Here is a 16,502-nt window from a genome sequence, read left to right on the forward strand (position 1 = left end):
TGGGTTTTTATGAAGGCTGCATCACATAGGCATTAACAACTGTGTAGAAATGTGATATGACAAAAAGCACAAGATCTAAGTCCAGCAAGGCCTGTCTAGGTTCTTCCTGGTCTCTCTGTGCAGCATTCCTTTCTCCAGGGAATGGGGCAGGACTCTCTCTGGAATGAGGGTCTTTTGACCCACACACAATTAGGTTAAAGCCTTGCCTTGAGCAGGTAAAAGGAGGACAGGAGAAGGTCAGAAAGAGAGTTTCTATCTCCTGAGGCCTAAAGCATCCCAACATTATAACAAGGACTGTGGGAGTATGAGCCAGGAACCATGGATGAAAACCAGTACCGTAACAACACAGAATTGAACAGACACTTCTCCAGAGAAGATGTATGAATGTCATGTAAGCACATGGAAAGGTGTTCAATATCATTAGTCATTTAGGAAAGGACAAATTAAAACTACAATGAAGTACTAATACATACCTATTAGAATGTCTAACATTAAAAAGATTGATCATAACAAGTGCTGGTTAGGAAGGGAGGAGTTGGAACTCTCATGCATTGCTGGTGGGAATATAAAATGGTATAATCTGGAAAACAATTCAGCAGTTCCTTTAAAACTTAAATTTAAGGCCGGGCACAGTAGCTCACACCTGTAATCCTAGCACTCTGGGAGGCCAAGGTGGGCGAATCGCTTAAGGTCAGGAGTTTGAGACCAGCTTGAGCAAGAGCGAGACCCCATCCCTACTAAAAATAGAAAGAAATTAATTAGCCAACTAAAAATATATATATAAAAAATTAGCCAGGCATGGTGGCGCATGCCTGCAGTCCCAGCTGCTCGAGAGGCTGAGGCAGAAGGATTGCTTGAGTCCAGGAGTTGGAGGTTGCTGTGAGCTGGGCTGACTCCACAGCACTCTAGCCTGGGCAACAGAGTGAGACTCTGTCTCAAAAAAAAAACCACCCATAAACATAGATGTATGTTAAGGTCATAGTTGTATGACCCAGCAGTTCTATTCCTAAGTATCTACCCAAGAGAAATGAAAACAAATGTCTGTACAAACGTGTACATGAATGCTAATAGCAGATATCCATTAACAGGTGAATAGACAGACTGTGATATATTCATACCATGGAGTATTACTGAACAATTAAAAGGAATGGACTACTGATACATGCTACAACATGAAAGAATCTCAAAACCATTGTGCTAAAAGAAAGAAGCCAGACAAAGGAGTACATACTAAATACTGTGTGATTCCATTTATGTAAAATTCTAAAAAACATAAACCAATCTCTAGTAAGAGAAGATCAGTGGTTACCTGTGGACCTGGGAGGTAGGAGAGGAGGAGAAGTGGTGGGAGGGACAGATTACAAAGGGACATGAGGAGATTTTGGGGGGTGATGGATTTATTTATTTTCTTGCTTGTGGTGATGATTTCATGGTTTATACATTTGTCAAAATATACAGATTGTGTACATTATTTTCTTCTTCAGTTTTATTTTTTAAATTTTTGTAGAGATGAGATCTTGCTGTATTGCCCAGGCTGGTCTTAAACTCCTGGCCTCAATTGATCCTCCTGCATTGGTCTCCCAAAGTGCTGGGATTATAGGTGTGAGCCACCATGCCTGGCCTGCATACTTAAGATATGTGCAGTTTATTATATGTCAATTATACTTCAATAAAGCTATTTTAAAATTTGTTAAAATTTTCAGTTCTATAAGTTTTAGTTCTTTCTCAAATCTTGGTTGATCTTTGCTCATTTTAAACACACTAAACACTGTTATTTTATATTCTATAATAATTTCTCTATCTGAATATATTGCTTCTGCTGGGTTTTAATCATGGTGCCTTGATTATTGTTTGTATTGATTTTTGACAATGAACTGCTCCTTTTCCTTGGGGCTTTACCTCTGAGCATTCTTTGAGGCCTGGATAAAAGTAGAATTTTTCCGAAAGGTTTCCATTTGCTTTAGTTGGTAACTGGGTAAAAGATACCTGCTCTCCACTGTCCTTTGTGGATCATGAAGCTGTGTGAGGGCTGTCTAGTGGTTACAGATTCTTAGAGGTCCCTTCTTCCACTTAGCAACATGATGGGAAAAGGCAGGTTTCACTGTTGCCCTTTCTACATGTGCATAGATGTGTTTCTTTTTCACTCACACTGAGGTGGTAGGTCTTTGGGGTTCTGGATGTGTATGTGCATCTCCTGTTGGACTCTCCACATTAGGATGGTCCCAAGTCTTTATCTCCTAATGCTGGACTTGAGCAGTTGCCAGAAGCAAGCCTTCAGGTAGGCAAAACATTCAGGGCAGAAACCAGCTTCAGTGTTCCTTTATTGCCCAAGGTTTGTGCTTTCTCTTTATTTTTGGTCACCGTAGCTTCCTTACTGTGTTGTACCAGCTCAGCAATGCTTTTAAAAATAGTTTTTGTGTTTTATCTTTTTACATGTTACCAGGAGAGTGGTTCGCTGTGTCCTGCCAGCCGTGCTATTGGAAATAAAGCAGTTCCCACGGTGTTGGCTTGTAGCTCTCGTGGCATGGAATGTGTTTTTTCTTACTGTTATTTGTGCACTTTGGTAGCCCTGTTTTTCTGCCAGTCTTCCTAGCCCTAATTGTTCTGTCATTTTGCTTTGCATGTCAATGTGTGTTGAATTGAACTGAGTTGATATGTTGAATTTTAATCATAAGAGTAATTCGCATTAATAGACTAAAATAGCATATTGTGGTATTATTGTGGGAGGTCGGGAGCTGGAATGTATTTTAGATATCTAATTGGCTCTTATTAATTTGTGAGACTCAGTATTGATAATTGTTGGAATATGAAATATTCTGGCTCCAAAATACAATGAGATGTTAGAAAGGCTCGATTTTACTGAAAATTTTGTGTGATAAAAATAAGCATATATGTTTATAATGTATCTTTATATTATTATCACCTATTTTTTGTTTGCTAAATAGGCAAGTAAAACTACTCACCAAATCTGAACATCTATAACCTTGAAGAGGTAGGAAAAAAGAAGAATTATTTTCTAGTGTAGAATATTATATGAACATAAATAGGTTTTATCCCAATTATTTTGCCAGAGTTTTGTTTTAGGGATATTTGTCATTTATAAAATGATGTTACACTTAAGAAACCACTTACACTTACTTTAAAAAACTAGTTATAGGGTTTTTTTTTAATCTTGTGATGATTAAATTACAAGATAGGATACTAGGCATTTGATCTAATTCTTTATTGTTTGTGAAATGTACACCCAGAATGTATAAAACATGTACAGTTTAAAGAATTGTTAAAGGGACACTCAGGTGACTACCACCCAGGGTTAGAATTTCTCATTATTCTTTTTAAAGCTATTCTATCCAATTTATTTTATTTTATTTTATTTATTTATTTATTTTTTTTGAGACAGAGTCTCGCTTTGTTGCCCAGGCTAGAGTGAGTGCCGTGGCGTCAGCCTAGCTCACAGCAACCTCAAACTCCTGGGCTCGAGTGATCCTTCTGCCTCAGCCTCCCGGGTAGCTGGGACTACAGGCATGAGCCACCATGCCCGGCTAATTTTTTATATATATATCAGTTGGCCAATTAATTTCTTTCTATTTATAGTAGAGACGGGGTCTCGCTCTTGCTCAGGCTGGTTTTGAACTCCTGACCTTGAGCAATCCGCCCGCCTCGGCCTCCCAAGAGCTAGGATTACAGGCGTGAGCCACAGTGCCCGGCCTATCCAATTTATTTTAATTGTAGACAGACCAAAGATATAAAAGCAAGATGTCTGGTGGAGGCTATGTGAAGTCTTCTTACAGATTCCATAGAGAAAGAAAAGGTGTTTTTGGAGATAGATGCATAAACAAATAAATCATGATAGTGTAAAAAGTATAGTAAAAGTAGAACAAGGTACCAAAATAAAGGATATGATTTGATTAACTTTGTCAATGTGGATATCAGGAAAAATTTCCTAGAGGAAGGAGGCAGGGTTTCTGCAAAGACATAGAGGAGGAGGTGTGAAACTCTGGTGGCAGCAGTTATAAGCAGGATCACCCAGCATGGGGACAGGTGGAGGGAGCTGCGAAGCAGGAGGGGAACTGCAGTCTGTGTCTACCTAAGAGCTTAGACTGAATCTTGTAGGATTTTAAGCAACCCATGTTTTATTTATTTATTTATTTTTCTTTTTTGAGACAGAGTCTCGCTTTGTTGCCTAGGCTAGAGTGAGTGCCGTGGCGTCAGCCTAGCTCACAGCAACCTCAAACTCCTGGGCTCAAGCGATCCTTCTGCCTCAGCCTCCCAAGTAGCTGGGACTCAGCCTCCCAAGTAGCTGGGACTACAGGCATGTGCCACCATGCCTGGCTAATTTTTTTTTCTATATATATAAGTTGGCCAATTAATTTCTTTCTATTTATAGTAGAGACGGGGTCTCGCTCTTGCTCAGGCTGGTTTCGAACTCCTGACCTCGAGCAGTCTGCCCGCCTTGGCCTCCCAGAGAGCTAGGATTACAGGCATGAGCCACCATGCCCGGCCAGCAACCCATGTTTTAGAAAGAGCCCTGTGGTGCTAGCCTGAAGGAATTATATGTCAGGGGTAGGGTAGAAGACAAGCCAGGGGATGGGACCAAGACTGGAGACAGAGCCTAGAGAGAGCATTGTTTACTGTGCTTTACAGCAGAGTCACAACTGCTTGAATCTCAGAGACTTACTTTCAAAGAAGATATTTGAAAATAAAATTTTCGGCCAGGTGAGGGGGCTCACACCTGCAATCCCAACACTTTGAGAGGCCAAGGTGGAAGAATCGCTTGTGGCCACGGTTCAAGACCAGTCTGGGCAATGCAGCAAGACCCCATCTCTGTTATTTAAAAAAAATGAAAAAAAATTTTCAAGGGTATAGTAATATAAGCACAAAAGGCATCCAGTTATCTATAAACTACAATTCAAAAGAAATGTCATTTCTTGAAATGATAACATAAATGAGAGAAGTTATTATCAGCAAGCAAATGCTCTTTTTAACTAGGAATCTTTTTTTTTTTTTTTTTTTTTGAGACAGAGTCTCGCTTTGTTGCCCAGGCTAGAGTAAGTGCCATGACGTCAGCCTAGCTCACAGCAACCTCAAACTCCTGGGCTCAAGCCATCCTGCTGCCTCGGCCTCCCAAGTAGCTGGGACTACAGGCATGCGCCACCATGCTTGGCTAATTTTTTCTATATATATTAGTTGGCCAATTAATTTCTTTCTATTTTTGGTAGAGACAGGGTCTCGGTCTTGCTCAGGCTTGTTTCGAACTCCTGACCTTGAGCAATCCTCCCGCCTCAGCCTCCCAGAGTGCTAGGATTACAGGTGTGGGCCACCGCACCCAGGCTTAACTAGAAATCTTAAAAGAAACATTGTTGCTATCCAAGAAAAGAAATTCCTGGAGACTCATCTCTCAAGAAAAATGATCATATCTGAGATTTTAAAATTAGTTCAATTCCTCTTATAATTCATTTATATCTGCTGTATGAAGTTGTCCCAAGAAAGTCAAAGATGAAGTTCAGCTTTTTTAGACTTACTCTGGAAGAATATGAGTGCTGATTAGCAAGCTCCCCAGCCACCTGCTTCCCTGCAAAGCCCTTCACCATCATTGGGCAGGTGACATTAAGTCTCTCTTGTCATTTCTAACAGTTTTCCAAAAATATAAAGTTACCTAGAGTTCTCATTATTTTTATTTTATTTCTTTATTCTATTCTTGAATCAAGCTATCTTTAGCTTTACATTTTTCAAGGGGGAGAAATCCTTTTGAGTTTGAACCATATGAAATTATTGATGTTTGATCATTTTTGATCTGTAAACAGCATTTTCGTGTAGTAAGTCTTCATAGTGTCTGGCTGAGTGTTTATCCTGTGACACTGTACATGGCTGGTGGCTGTGAGCAATCTTGTGTGCCGGCGCTACAGCCTGGTGGGGAGGGCAGTGCCTCCTGGGTGATGGAAAGAGAGTCTGCTTGTCGTAAGGAGACCCAGGCTGGGACCCTGGCATGCTAGTGCCTGCCACATAGGCTTGGGAAAGCCAGCTCTATAAGATAAGGTTAAGAATTTTCCTCCTAGGGTTTTGTAAGCATCAACTAAGATAACTATAAACCAAGGTATATAGAAATGTCTGACATGCAGCAGGCACTCATTGCATGTTAATTGTTGAAACTCTAAAATCATTAAAAAATACTGAGTTCTTCCCAGCTCTGAAAGTGAATAAACATCCTGAATGTCAAAACAATTGTATGAGAGAGTCCTTAGAGAATCAGGAAGAACTTCAGGAAGCAGATGGCACTGCTGCTAGGTTTTAAATGACAGAGTTTCGAAAGTCGGGGGAAGGGCATTGTAGACAGCAGGAAGGTGGACGTGGGAAAGCGTGGTCTCTGGTGCGGAGAGGCACGCACAAATGTGAGAGGGCTGATAACGAGCAGTTGGATAGCAGCTTGTGTTTAAAGTGAGGTAGGCCCAGCTCAGAGACGATGCCGAGGTTTTTGGAAAAATGCTGGAGCCGTTAATAGAAATAGGGAATTTAGGGAGGAAGCCAGACATGGAAGAAGGAGAGGAGTTTGGTTGGAGAGAGGCCAGAAGTGGATGGCTGGACTCACTGGTGGGCAAAGTGTGTTCTTCATATAAACTAAGTGCAAAAATGAATGAATGAACTAACAAACTATTTCATGTCATCTCATTGAAACTTGAAAGCTTAGGGAATTTTTTTCTAAATATTACAGTGACATTCTTATCTATTATAACCAAAGGTGAAATTATTTGCCTAAATATTTAAATCAGCATATCAGGATTACAGACATCTGAAGTGACCCATTTGCCAGCAGGTGTTTAATTGCTGACAAAATCCACTAGTCTTTTTTATTAACTGATTACCAAGGAATATATGCTAGGCATTGAGGGAAAAAAAGTACCATTTATAGTTAAAACCAATATTAGTTACACTATAACCCAGCTCCCTTAAATGTATGCATGTTCTCTCTCTCTTTTGGACTGTGACAATGCTGTTTGGGGAGATTGCACTCTGAACTTAAAAATAAAGTTAGAGGATAGGAAAGCATCTTTACAGTAACAAAGTTAAGCAAGAGACCACTTCAGAGCAGATAGAGCTAGCACAGATGCACAACAAAACAGAATCAAAGACACAGATGCTCCCTTGCCTCTGAGTCACTTGGTATATGAATGCAAAGCAAAAGCAGAACATTCTGGATCCATCCAAGCATGATTTATAATTCAACATTGTACCACGTTATATTCTCTGATTAGAAGCAATTAGGTTGACTGAATTTTTTTTTTTTTTTTTTGAGACAGAGTCTCACTTTGTTGCCCAGGCTAGAGTGAGTGCCGTGGCGTCAGCCTAGCTCACAGCAACCTCAATCTCCTGGGCTCGAGCGATCCTTTTGCCTCAGCCTCCCGAGTAGCTGGGACTACAGGCATGAGCCACCATGCCCGGCTAATTTTTTATATATATATCAGTTGGCCAATTAATTTCTTTCTATTTATAGTAGAGACGGGGTCTCGCTCTTGCTCAGGCTGGTTTTGAACTCCTGACCTTGAGCAATCCGCCCGCCTCGGCCTCCCAAGAGCTAGGATTACAGGCGTGAGCCACCGCGCCCAGCCGGGTTGACTGAATTTTTGAGTGTGTTTATTTGCCTGAAATTGTCATGTCAAAATATCTCTCCTTAAAGAGCATTATTTAGTGTGTTTTTGGATGAAAAAGTCACTATACCAAAAAAATTGTCTGAAAATGGCGTGGTTTTTCAAGAACTGTAATAGTTAAGAGTCATTAACTGAACAGATATTGTATGAGGTAAATCTGTAATATGAATTCTTCTGTTTTTATAGGTAAAATTGCAGTCTTTGATAGTTATTACTTTCCGACACATTGGCAAAATGTTTCAATAGTACATTAAATAAAATGTAAAACTCATTTTACTAATATTTGGAAAGACTAAAAATCTTCAAAAATGTATCATTAGTGGCTTAGGATGAAAGATGTGTATTTATATTACATAATTGTCTACAGTGGTTTGTTTTGAGAAACTTTATTATATGTCTTTAATACCTGGATTATTGTACCACTAGCTTAAAAATTAGAACATTACCTGAGGAGACAAAAAATGCATTTTATGGCTGGGCTTGGTGGCTCACATCTGTAATCCTAGCATTTTGGGAGGTCAAGGCGGGAGGATCCCTTAAGGCCAGGAATTCATGACCAGCCTGGGCAACATAGTGAGACCCTGTCTCTACAAAAAATAAAAACGACTTAGCCTCATCTGGACATGGTGGTTTGTGCCAGTAGTCCCAGCTACTCAGGAAGCAGAGGCAGGAGGATTGCCTGAGCCCAGGAGTTGGAGGCTGCAGTAAACTATGATTGTACCACTACACTCCAGTCTGGGTGACAGCGAGACCCTCTGTCTTAAAACAAACAAACAAAAACATTTTATTAAAACCATATTACCAACTGACCTGTAACCAAAAGCTTTCACCTATAATTACCAAGTGAATTATAGTTGTTTCTCCATATCTTTAAAAATCTATTGTGATAGTCTGTTTTTTTAAACATAATTTATTTTGATAGCTTTCTGAGTCATGACTCATATACATAATTAGTACAGATGAGAGACTTATATGGGAAATAAGCCCCCTTTCCATATCTAACTTTATTTTTTCTTTTTTCATATCAAACTTTTGAAAACTCATGGGCTAGCTTATTGAAAATCTGATTGTAGCACATTAGGCGTTGATAGTTTAATTATGGACATAGTTATGCTAATTTTTTCATTACTTATCAAAATACCATTTATATGGAATCCTTTCTTTGCCAAGAGGTTAACTTATTAATTAAATGAGTAATTAATTAGAGACAGGGTCTTGCTCTATTGCCCATGCTGGAATGCAGTGGTATAATAGCTTGCTGCAGCCTTGAGCTCCTGGGCTCAGGCTATCCTCCTGCCTCAGCTTCTTGAGTAGCTGTGACTACAGGTCTGCACCACCACACCCAGCATACATTCCAGTGTGTGTTTTTTGTTTTCTGTAGGTTGGGAATCCACGTGTTGAACTCACCCTCTCAGAGCTCCAAGACATGGCAGCTAGGCAACAACAGCAAATTGAAAATCAGCAGCAGATGTTGGTTGCCAAGGTAAGTTATCAAAGCAGAGGTAGGGCACATTGTTCAAAAGGTATCTTCTTCAATCATCATTTTAGATTGGGGTTCATGCATTCATGGGTAACACTTGTAAAATAAAACTATGTCACTGGAGTGCTAAATACAATGTCTTTTTATTATCACTTCCTTAATAACATATGCATATCTAGTTGCTGGAAGTTGAGAAGGTATCAGCAAGGTATCTTGACATGCACAAGAACAAGAAATGACTGACATTATCCAATTCATAGATAAAATTTCGAAAGGATGCTTTCTGTTGTTACCTCCTTTTTTCTCTGGGTGTGTTCCCAGCTGTGTATTTGGTATTAATGTTTAGAGGAAACCAGCAATCCATGATGAAAATGCTGGTCAGGGACCCTGAAAACAATGACAGCTGGTTAACAGGGCTTCCTCATGTGCCCTCTATGCTGAAATTGTTTGGTTTATTACCGTGCAGGGTACAGATAATGCTCATTATATACCAAATTTGACATTTGCTGTTGAAACCCTATAAAGTAGGATTGGGAATTTTCCTAAATAATTGTTTAGTCATACTTGATTGAAAAATCAGACCTATTACCATGTCTGCTGGAAATCATTCATGTTGTAAATGATCTTAAAATGTTCTGAAACTGCTTTAAAGAGAACCTTTAAACATTACCACCTAGGTTCTTACTGCTTTCTTCTGTAGAGAGATTTTCTTAATAACCAAATGTCCAATCTAGTTTTATTGAATGATTGTGTAGTTCATTGTACTATCCACTTTCAAGAAAGTAATAATTTAAGTTGGACTGTTTTAAAGTTTATTGGATTTACAATAATAAAAACAATTAAAAGTTAAATAAATTAGAAAACATTTCATCCCATTAATAAGATTTCTAAGATAAAATATACATAATATTATGTAATTATAAAATTTTTATTCTGCTTTTTATTCTTTCCAAATATTGATCCAAAAGTATTGCTGTTAAAAAATTTTAGATATTTTCGTCAGTGTAAATCACAAGTTAATGCTAAATCTGAAATATTTAAGCACATATTTCCTTACCTTAAAGTGTAGTATGTAATGCTTGCATAATCATACCTTAAACCTCTCCTTATTTAGGTATATTTTATGCATACATATGGGACCATGAATATTTAATGTTGACTGTTATCCTTAAGGTATGTTATCACATTAATAGGAAAAAAACTATTGAAGAGTTTTGCATATATTTTTATTTTTGGATTGTCCTGTTATTGTGTGACTATAAAGTGTTTCATTATTTTTGAAGAAACTAATCCTGAAGAAAGCAAACACTTCCTTGATTGTTCAGTGTCACTTAGCAAATGGAGGTTTATCTCCTTACTGATTACTTTATCTCTTTCCAGTGTAAAGTCCTCTGCTGGTCAGTGCTCATTTCCTTTAGGAAGTTAAGTCAGAGATTCTTGGGAGCCACTTTGTAGCAGCAGGAAACATGTTACTGACAGCAGGAAACTCAGGCTGGCTGAGACTTCACAGATGTGAGAGTGAAGATGAGGTTGTGTTAGTCAGTGCATGTTCTCCTGCTGCAAGGTTTTCTGCCAAGGCACTTATATTAACTGAATGGTGTAGATCAGGGTGCATAGAAAAATCCCCAGACTCTTACCATCTCATATGCCCAATAATTTCAGTTTTGCGTGGTCTGATGTGTGCAAGTTTCCTCTAGTGTTTCTTTAGTATTCATTAAGATGGGTGATACTGTGGAATACATTCACATTTTTCTTTTTAGTGTGTGAAAGTAATCACAAGTTTCAATTTTCAAAGTTAGATTTTCCTTCTTTTGTTAGGAACAGCGTTTACATTTTCTAAAGCAACAGGAGCGCCGTCAGCAGCAGTCTATTTCTGAAAATGAAAAGCTTCAGAAATTGAAAGAACGAGTTGAAGCCCAGGAAAACAAGCTGAAGAAAATCCGTGCTATGAGAGGACAAGTGGACTACAGTAAAATCATGAATGGCAATCTGTGTATGTGCCCACGGCCCCTCCCGGCTCCCACTCTCACCAGTCCCAGATCAAGTGAAAGAGAGTCCAGCTGCACCTTTCTATAGCAAGTGTGCTAAAGCTTTGCTGTGTTATCTGCCTCTAAAAGGAAGGGTTTGGTTAGGTTAAGTGATCTTGAAAGGTCTCTTGGAGCCCTAGGACGCAGTAGGAAGATCCTTTTGTTACACTGGTAACAGCAGCCCTCTGCAGTGGGGTGGGGGTGCTCCAAGAAGGCTCACTGCTTACAAGGGTCAGCTTTCTTTGAACCATTTAAATTTTATCCATGCATTAAGATGAGCCATACAGATGCTCCCTTTTTTTTCTGTGTGGACTCCAATTTTATTGTTCAGTTCAGTTAGTGTCACAGTGAGGCGGGAGGCTAATGTGGCTTTCTCTGCCCTCACAAAGCCTTTGTTCATTCTATGGGCACATTGAGGTTCTGAAGTGGCTTGACCAAGTTAGCTTTTGGACTGCTTGCCCTAAAGAGTATTTAGCAATTAATGCAAATATCATTGTTTGCTCTGTGAGCAGTCACATCATGTGTTTTAGATTAAGCATATCAATTTTATCCAAAGTCTGGCATTAGATGATACTAGAGTTGAGTTCAATATACAGAAGTGAAAAAGAATGTCAACTAAATGATATTTTTTTCTTTTTTGGTGGACAATTATAGCTGCCGAAATAGAAAGGTTCAGTGCCATGTTCCAGGAAAAGAAGCAGGAAGTACAGACTGCAATTTTAAGAGTTGATCAGCTCAGTCAGCAATTGGAAGATTTAAAGAAAGGAAAACTGAACGGGTTCCAGTCTTACAATGGCAAGTTGACGGGACCAGCAGCAGTGGAGCTAAAAAGATTGTACCAAGAGCTACAGGTAACTCGTCTGCATCTGGGGAATGGTTATATTAAAATATCTTTATCTTTCTAGCTTTCACCTTAATATAGTTTGGAAACCTAAGAAACTGGAAACAAATTAATGGATTCTAATTTAGTAATAGCTGCAAAATATATTCAGTATAAAATATTTTTTAAATGGCTTTATTGAGATATTCATATAGCATACAATTCACCCATGTAAAATATACCATCCAATGCCTTTAGTATCTTCAGAGTTGTGCATCCACCACCACAACCAATTGTAGAACATTTTCATCGCCCCATAAAGAAGCCCCTCACTTCTTATCCATTACCCCCCAAGAGCCTGGCAACCATGAATCTACTTTCAAGTATGGATTTGCCTATTCTGGACATTTTATATGAATAGAATCATACAATACAGGTTGTGCATCCTTAATCTGAAAATCCAAAATCCTTCAAAATCTGAAATTTATTGAGTACTGACATGATGCTCAAAAGAAATACTCATTGGAGCATTTTTTAGTTCAGATTTCTGGATTAGGAGGGATACTCAACCAGTAAGTACAATGTAAATATTCTCAAATCCAAAACATTTCTGGTCCCAAGCATTTCAGATAAGGGATGCTCAAGTTGTATGTGGTCCTTTGTGACTAGTTTCTCTTACTTAACATGTTTTTAGTATAAAGAACTTTATTGGAAAATAATAAACTAGTAAAGAATTAAGCTTTAGATGACATTTAAGACCTCTGTGTGAGCTGTATTTTGATGAGCTGGCAGGCACCTATTCTTAAATCTTTGTTTTAGTTCAGGCTGCTGTAACAAAATATCACAGATTGGGTGGCTTAAATAGTAGACATTTATTTCTCACAGTTCTGGAAGCTGGCAGGTTCAGTTCCCAGTGAGGGCTTGCTTCCTGGCTTGCAGGCAGCCACCTTCCTGCTGCGAGAGTGAGTTCTGGTCTCTCTTCCTCTTCTTATAAGAACATTAATCCCATCATGGGGATGAGGCCCCTACCGTCATACTCTCATCTGAACCTCATTACCTTCTAAAGTTCCTACCTCCAAATAGTATCACACTGGGGTTAGGGCTTCAACATACGGATTTGGGGTGGTGGGGTATGGGACACAAACATTCAGTCCATAACAATTCACAAGATTTCCATTTCTGAGAAGTTTTCCTTTAGCAGGTGATTTTTCAAGCCAGAAACAAGTTTTGTAAATTTTTTTATTTTTTATTTTATTTTATGTTATGTTATGTTAGAGACAGGGTCTCTGTGTCATCCAGGCTGGAGTGCAATGGTGTGATCATAGCTCACTGTAATCTCAAACTCCTGGGCTCAAGTGATCCTCTGGCCTCAGCCTCCCAAGTAGCTGGGACTATAGGTGTGCACCACCACACCTGGCTAATTATTCTGTTTTTTGTAGAGATGGGGTCCTCACTGTGTTGCTTGGGCTATTCTTGAACACCTGGCTTCAATACCTGATCAGAACACCTGATCTTCCACCTCAGCTGCCACAGTGCTGGGATTATAGGTATAAGCCACCATGCCCAGCCCAAGTTTTGCAGTTTTATTAGCACCTGCTAGAAAAAGGATCATATCATTTTATGAAATGAGGATATTTTGCTACAGAGTGAAATCACTTCTGGTTGCTGTTAAGTTGTTTAACATAAACACATAGAGTTAATAAAACATGGTAAGAATTTATGACTCCTTCTACATTTTAAGTGGTTGAAAAGTGCAGGGTTCTAGGGATTTTTTTGGTAAGGTGTGATGAATGTAATATAAGGATGTCAATTATTTCCAACTTTTTGGACTGCAATCCAGTTTTTTTGTTTGTTTTAAGAGACGGGTTCCCGATCTGTTACCCAGACTAGAGTTCAGTGGCCCAGTCACATAGTACACTGCAACCTTGAACTCCTGGCCTGAGGCAGTCCTCCTACCTTGGCTTCCCAAAGTGCTGGGATTGCAGGTGTGAGCCACTGGACCCAGCCTGCAATCCAGTTTTTTTTTTTTTTTTTTGAGACAGAGTCTCGCTTTGTTGCCCAGGCTAGAGTGAGTGCCGTGGCGTCAGCCTAGCTCACAGCAACCTCAAACTCCTGGCTCAAGCAATCCTCCTGCCTCAGCCTCCCAAGTAGCTGGGACTACAGGCATTCGCCACCATGCCCGGCTAATTTTTTGTATATATTAGTTGGCCAATTAATTTCTTTCTATTTATAATAGAGACGAGGTCTGGCTCTTGCTCAGGCTGGTTTCGAACTCCTGACCTCGAGCAATCCGCCCGCCTCGGCCTCCCAGAGAGCTAGGATTACAGGCGTGAGCCACCTCGCCCGGCCTGCAATCCAGTTTTTAAAAGTACTTTTTACCTCTTGTCTAGTACACATGTGGAAGTGTGTATACACAAGTGCTGTGGGCATCTGAAAGAGTTTAACAAGACAGTACTTAATTGCCTATAGAAATCACACTCTGATATTTTCTATTCTTTCCTATTTAATTTCTTAAAAGTGCCAGTTGCAACTCACTCACATGATATAAAAGGTACTTTCTTTCGTGATTTAGTTCATCCTTTGTGAATTTTCTTGTCTCCACGGTAAGGTGCTCATTCGGTGGACTTGGGCATGAAGCAGCTTCATGGGGTGAAGCAGAACCCTTAGATCCTGAGAGCCCTTAGGACTGCAGTTGTAGTCTCCTGTCATCATTATTGGTGCCAGTCATTCCATGTGCTTTGAAGAAAGCGCCTTACAGATACTTTCTCTGTTTTGTAAGAACTCTGTTCTGGCTTCATCAATGCTGTACATGTAAAATATTTATCACACAGGTGGCAATGCATGAATGTAAATACACATCAGAACTTACTGCTTTTTCTTTTTTTTAAATCTCCCTGGCAATGAGAATTTCACTTTGTGATTGCCACAAATCATAAAAGTTGTATTTTGTATTTTGCAGATTCGTAACCAGCTTAACCAGGAACAGAATTCAAAACTCCAGCAGCAGAAGGAACTCCTAAATAAGCGCAACATGGAAGTGGCCATGATGGACAAGCGGATCAGTGAACTGCGTGAACGTCTTTATGGGAAAAAAATTCAGGCATGTGAAAAAGAAAGTTTCTGTGAGATGACTTGGGTCTGTGAGATAAAAATGGTTCATCCAAAAATTGCTCATCTTCACTAAGTGGTATTATGCTCCCTCTATCCGCCACAGTTTATAAAACAGAAATTGGCTATAATCCCTCAAAAATGATAATAGAAGAAAGTTCACTTTCCCAAAGACTTGTTTCCTAGCTCATGGAGTCACACAATTCAGCCTGCAGCCTTAGCTTTATCCTTGCCCTCCACCCTCCCCATGTGTTTTGTTTGTTTGTTTTTTGTTGGTTTTTTTTTGAGACAGAGTCTCACTTTGTTGCCCAGGCAGGAGTGAGTGCCATGGCGGCAGCCTAGCTCACAGCAACCTCAAACTCCTGGGCTCAAGCAATCCTGCTGCCTCAGCCTCCCGAGTAGCTAGGACTACAGGCATGTGCCACCATGCCCGGCTAATTTTTTCTATATATATTAGTTGGCCAATTAATTTCTTTCTATTTATAGTAGAGACGGGGTCTCGCTCTTGCTCAAGCTGGTTTTGAACTCCTGCCTTGAGCAATCCTCTCGCCTTGGCCTACCAGAGTGCTAGGATTACAGGCCTCAGCCACTGCTCCCGGCCCTCCCCATGTGTTTTTGTCTCTTCTCCATTGGGGGTGCTTTCGGCTCTGGAATCGCAGCACCTGGCACAGCCCACACTTTGCTTTTTTTTGTTTTTTAATAAGATGGGGTCTCAGTTGCCCAGGCTAGGGCACAGTGGTGCAATCATAGCTAACTGTAGCCTCCAACTCTTGGGCTCAAGTGGTCCTCCTGGCTCAACCTCCCAAAGTGCTGGGATTACAGGCATGAACCACTGTGCCCAGCCTCTACCCTTTTAAGCAGTGCCACTATGGACAAATCTCTTGACTTGTGTAGCTGTGTGTCCTTGTTGTAGAGTGACTTGTCCTACCTGCCCAGGAGTTGTTATAAAGATTCTCATGAATAATCTATGTGGAAGGGTTTTGTAAACTCTCACGCAAAATACTATATAAGGGGTTATATGTTTAAATAGTCTTTATTTGTTTTTTTAATTTCAAAAGTAGTAAGCACTCATTGAAAAAAATTAAAACAGTACAGAAATGTTGAAAGGAAAATTTGAAAGTCCCTTCCACCCCCTTCTCCAGAGACAATAGTTGTTAATGGTTGTAGTCTTTTGCTTAATAGAGACACAAAGGTATAGAACTTTAATTGAAAAGGGAATTGTAGGAATTATATTAGTCATACTGTCTCACCTGGGTTTTCTTTTTTAAACTGCAACATGGGTATCTTCCCAGGTCATTACCTCTTTTTTTTTTCCTAGAAGTTGCTGGCAACTCTCATTCTTGTTATGCCATCTGAATACTATTCTGTGGTCGCAGGGACTGTAACCCCTTTACCATGCCCTGTAGGCAGGCAGGGTGTCCCAA

At 39.7% G+C, this 16,502-nt stretch overlaps 1 protein-coding gene across 3 annotated transcripts in view; it reads left to right on the forward strand.

The window, feature by feature from the left end:
- The window catches only part of PPP1R13B (protein phosphatase 1 regulatory subunit 13B), a 78,774-nt gene that overhangs the window by 47,441 nt on the left and 14,831 nt on the right, over positions 1 to 16,502 (forward strand). For all 3 annotated transcript variants that reach the window (XM_012746381.3, XM_012746380.3, XM_076003662.1), the window contains 4 exons: positions 9,025 to 9,126; positions 10,942 to 11,116; positions 11,805 to 12,001; positions 14,930 to 15,070. In XM_012746381.3, the coding sequence (XP_012601835.1) occupies positions 9,025 to 9,126; positions 10,942 to 11,116; positions 11,805 to 12,001; positions 14,930 to 15,070 (615 nt within the window). The remainder of the gene's footprint in view (positions 1 to 9,024; positions 9,127 to 10,941; positions 11,117 to 11,804; positions 12,002 to 14,929; positions 15,071 to 16,502) is intronic.

The sequence above is a fragment of the Microcebus murinus genome, chromosome 6 (genome assembly GCF_040939455.1).
Source record: "Microcebus murinus isolate Inina chromosome 6, M.murinus_Inina_mat1.0, whole genome shotgun sequence".
NCBI lineage: Eukaryota > Metazoa > Chordata > Mammalia > Primates > Cheirogaleidae > Microcebus > Microcebus murinus.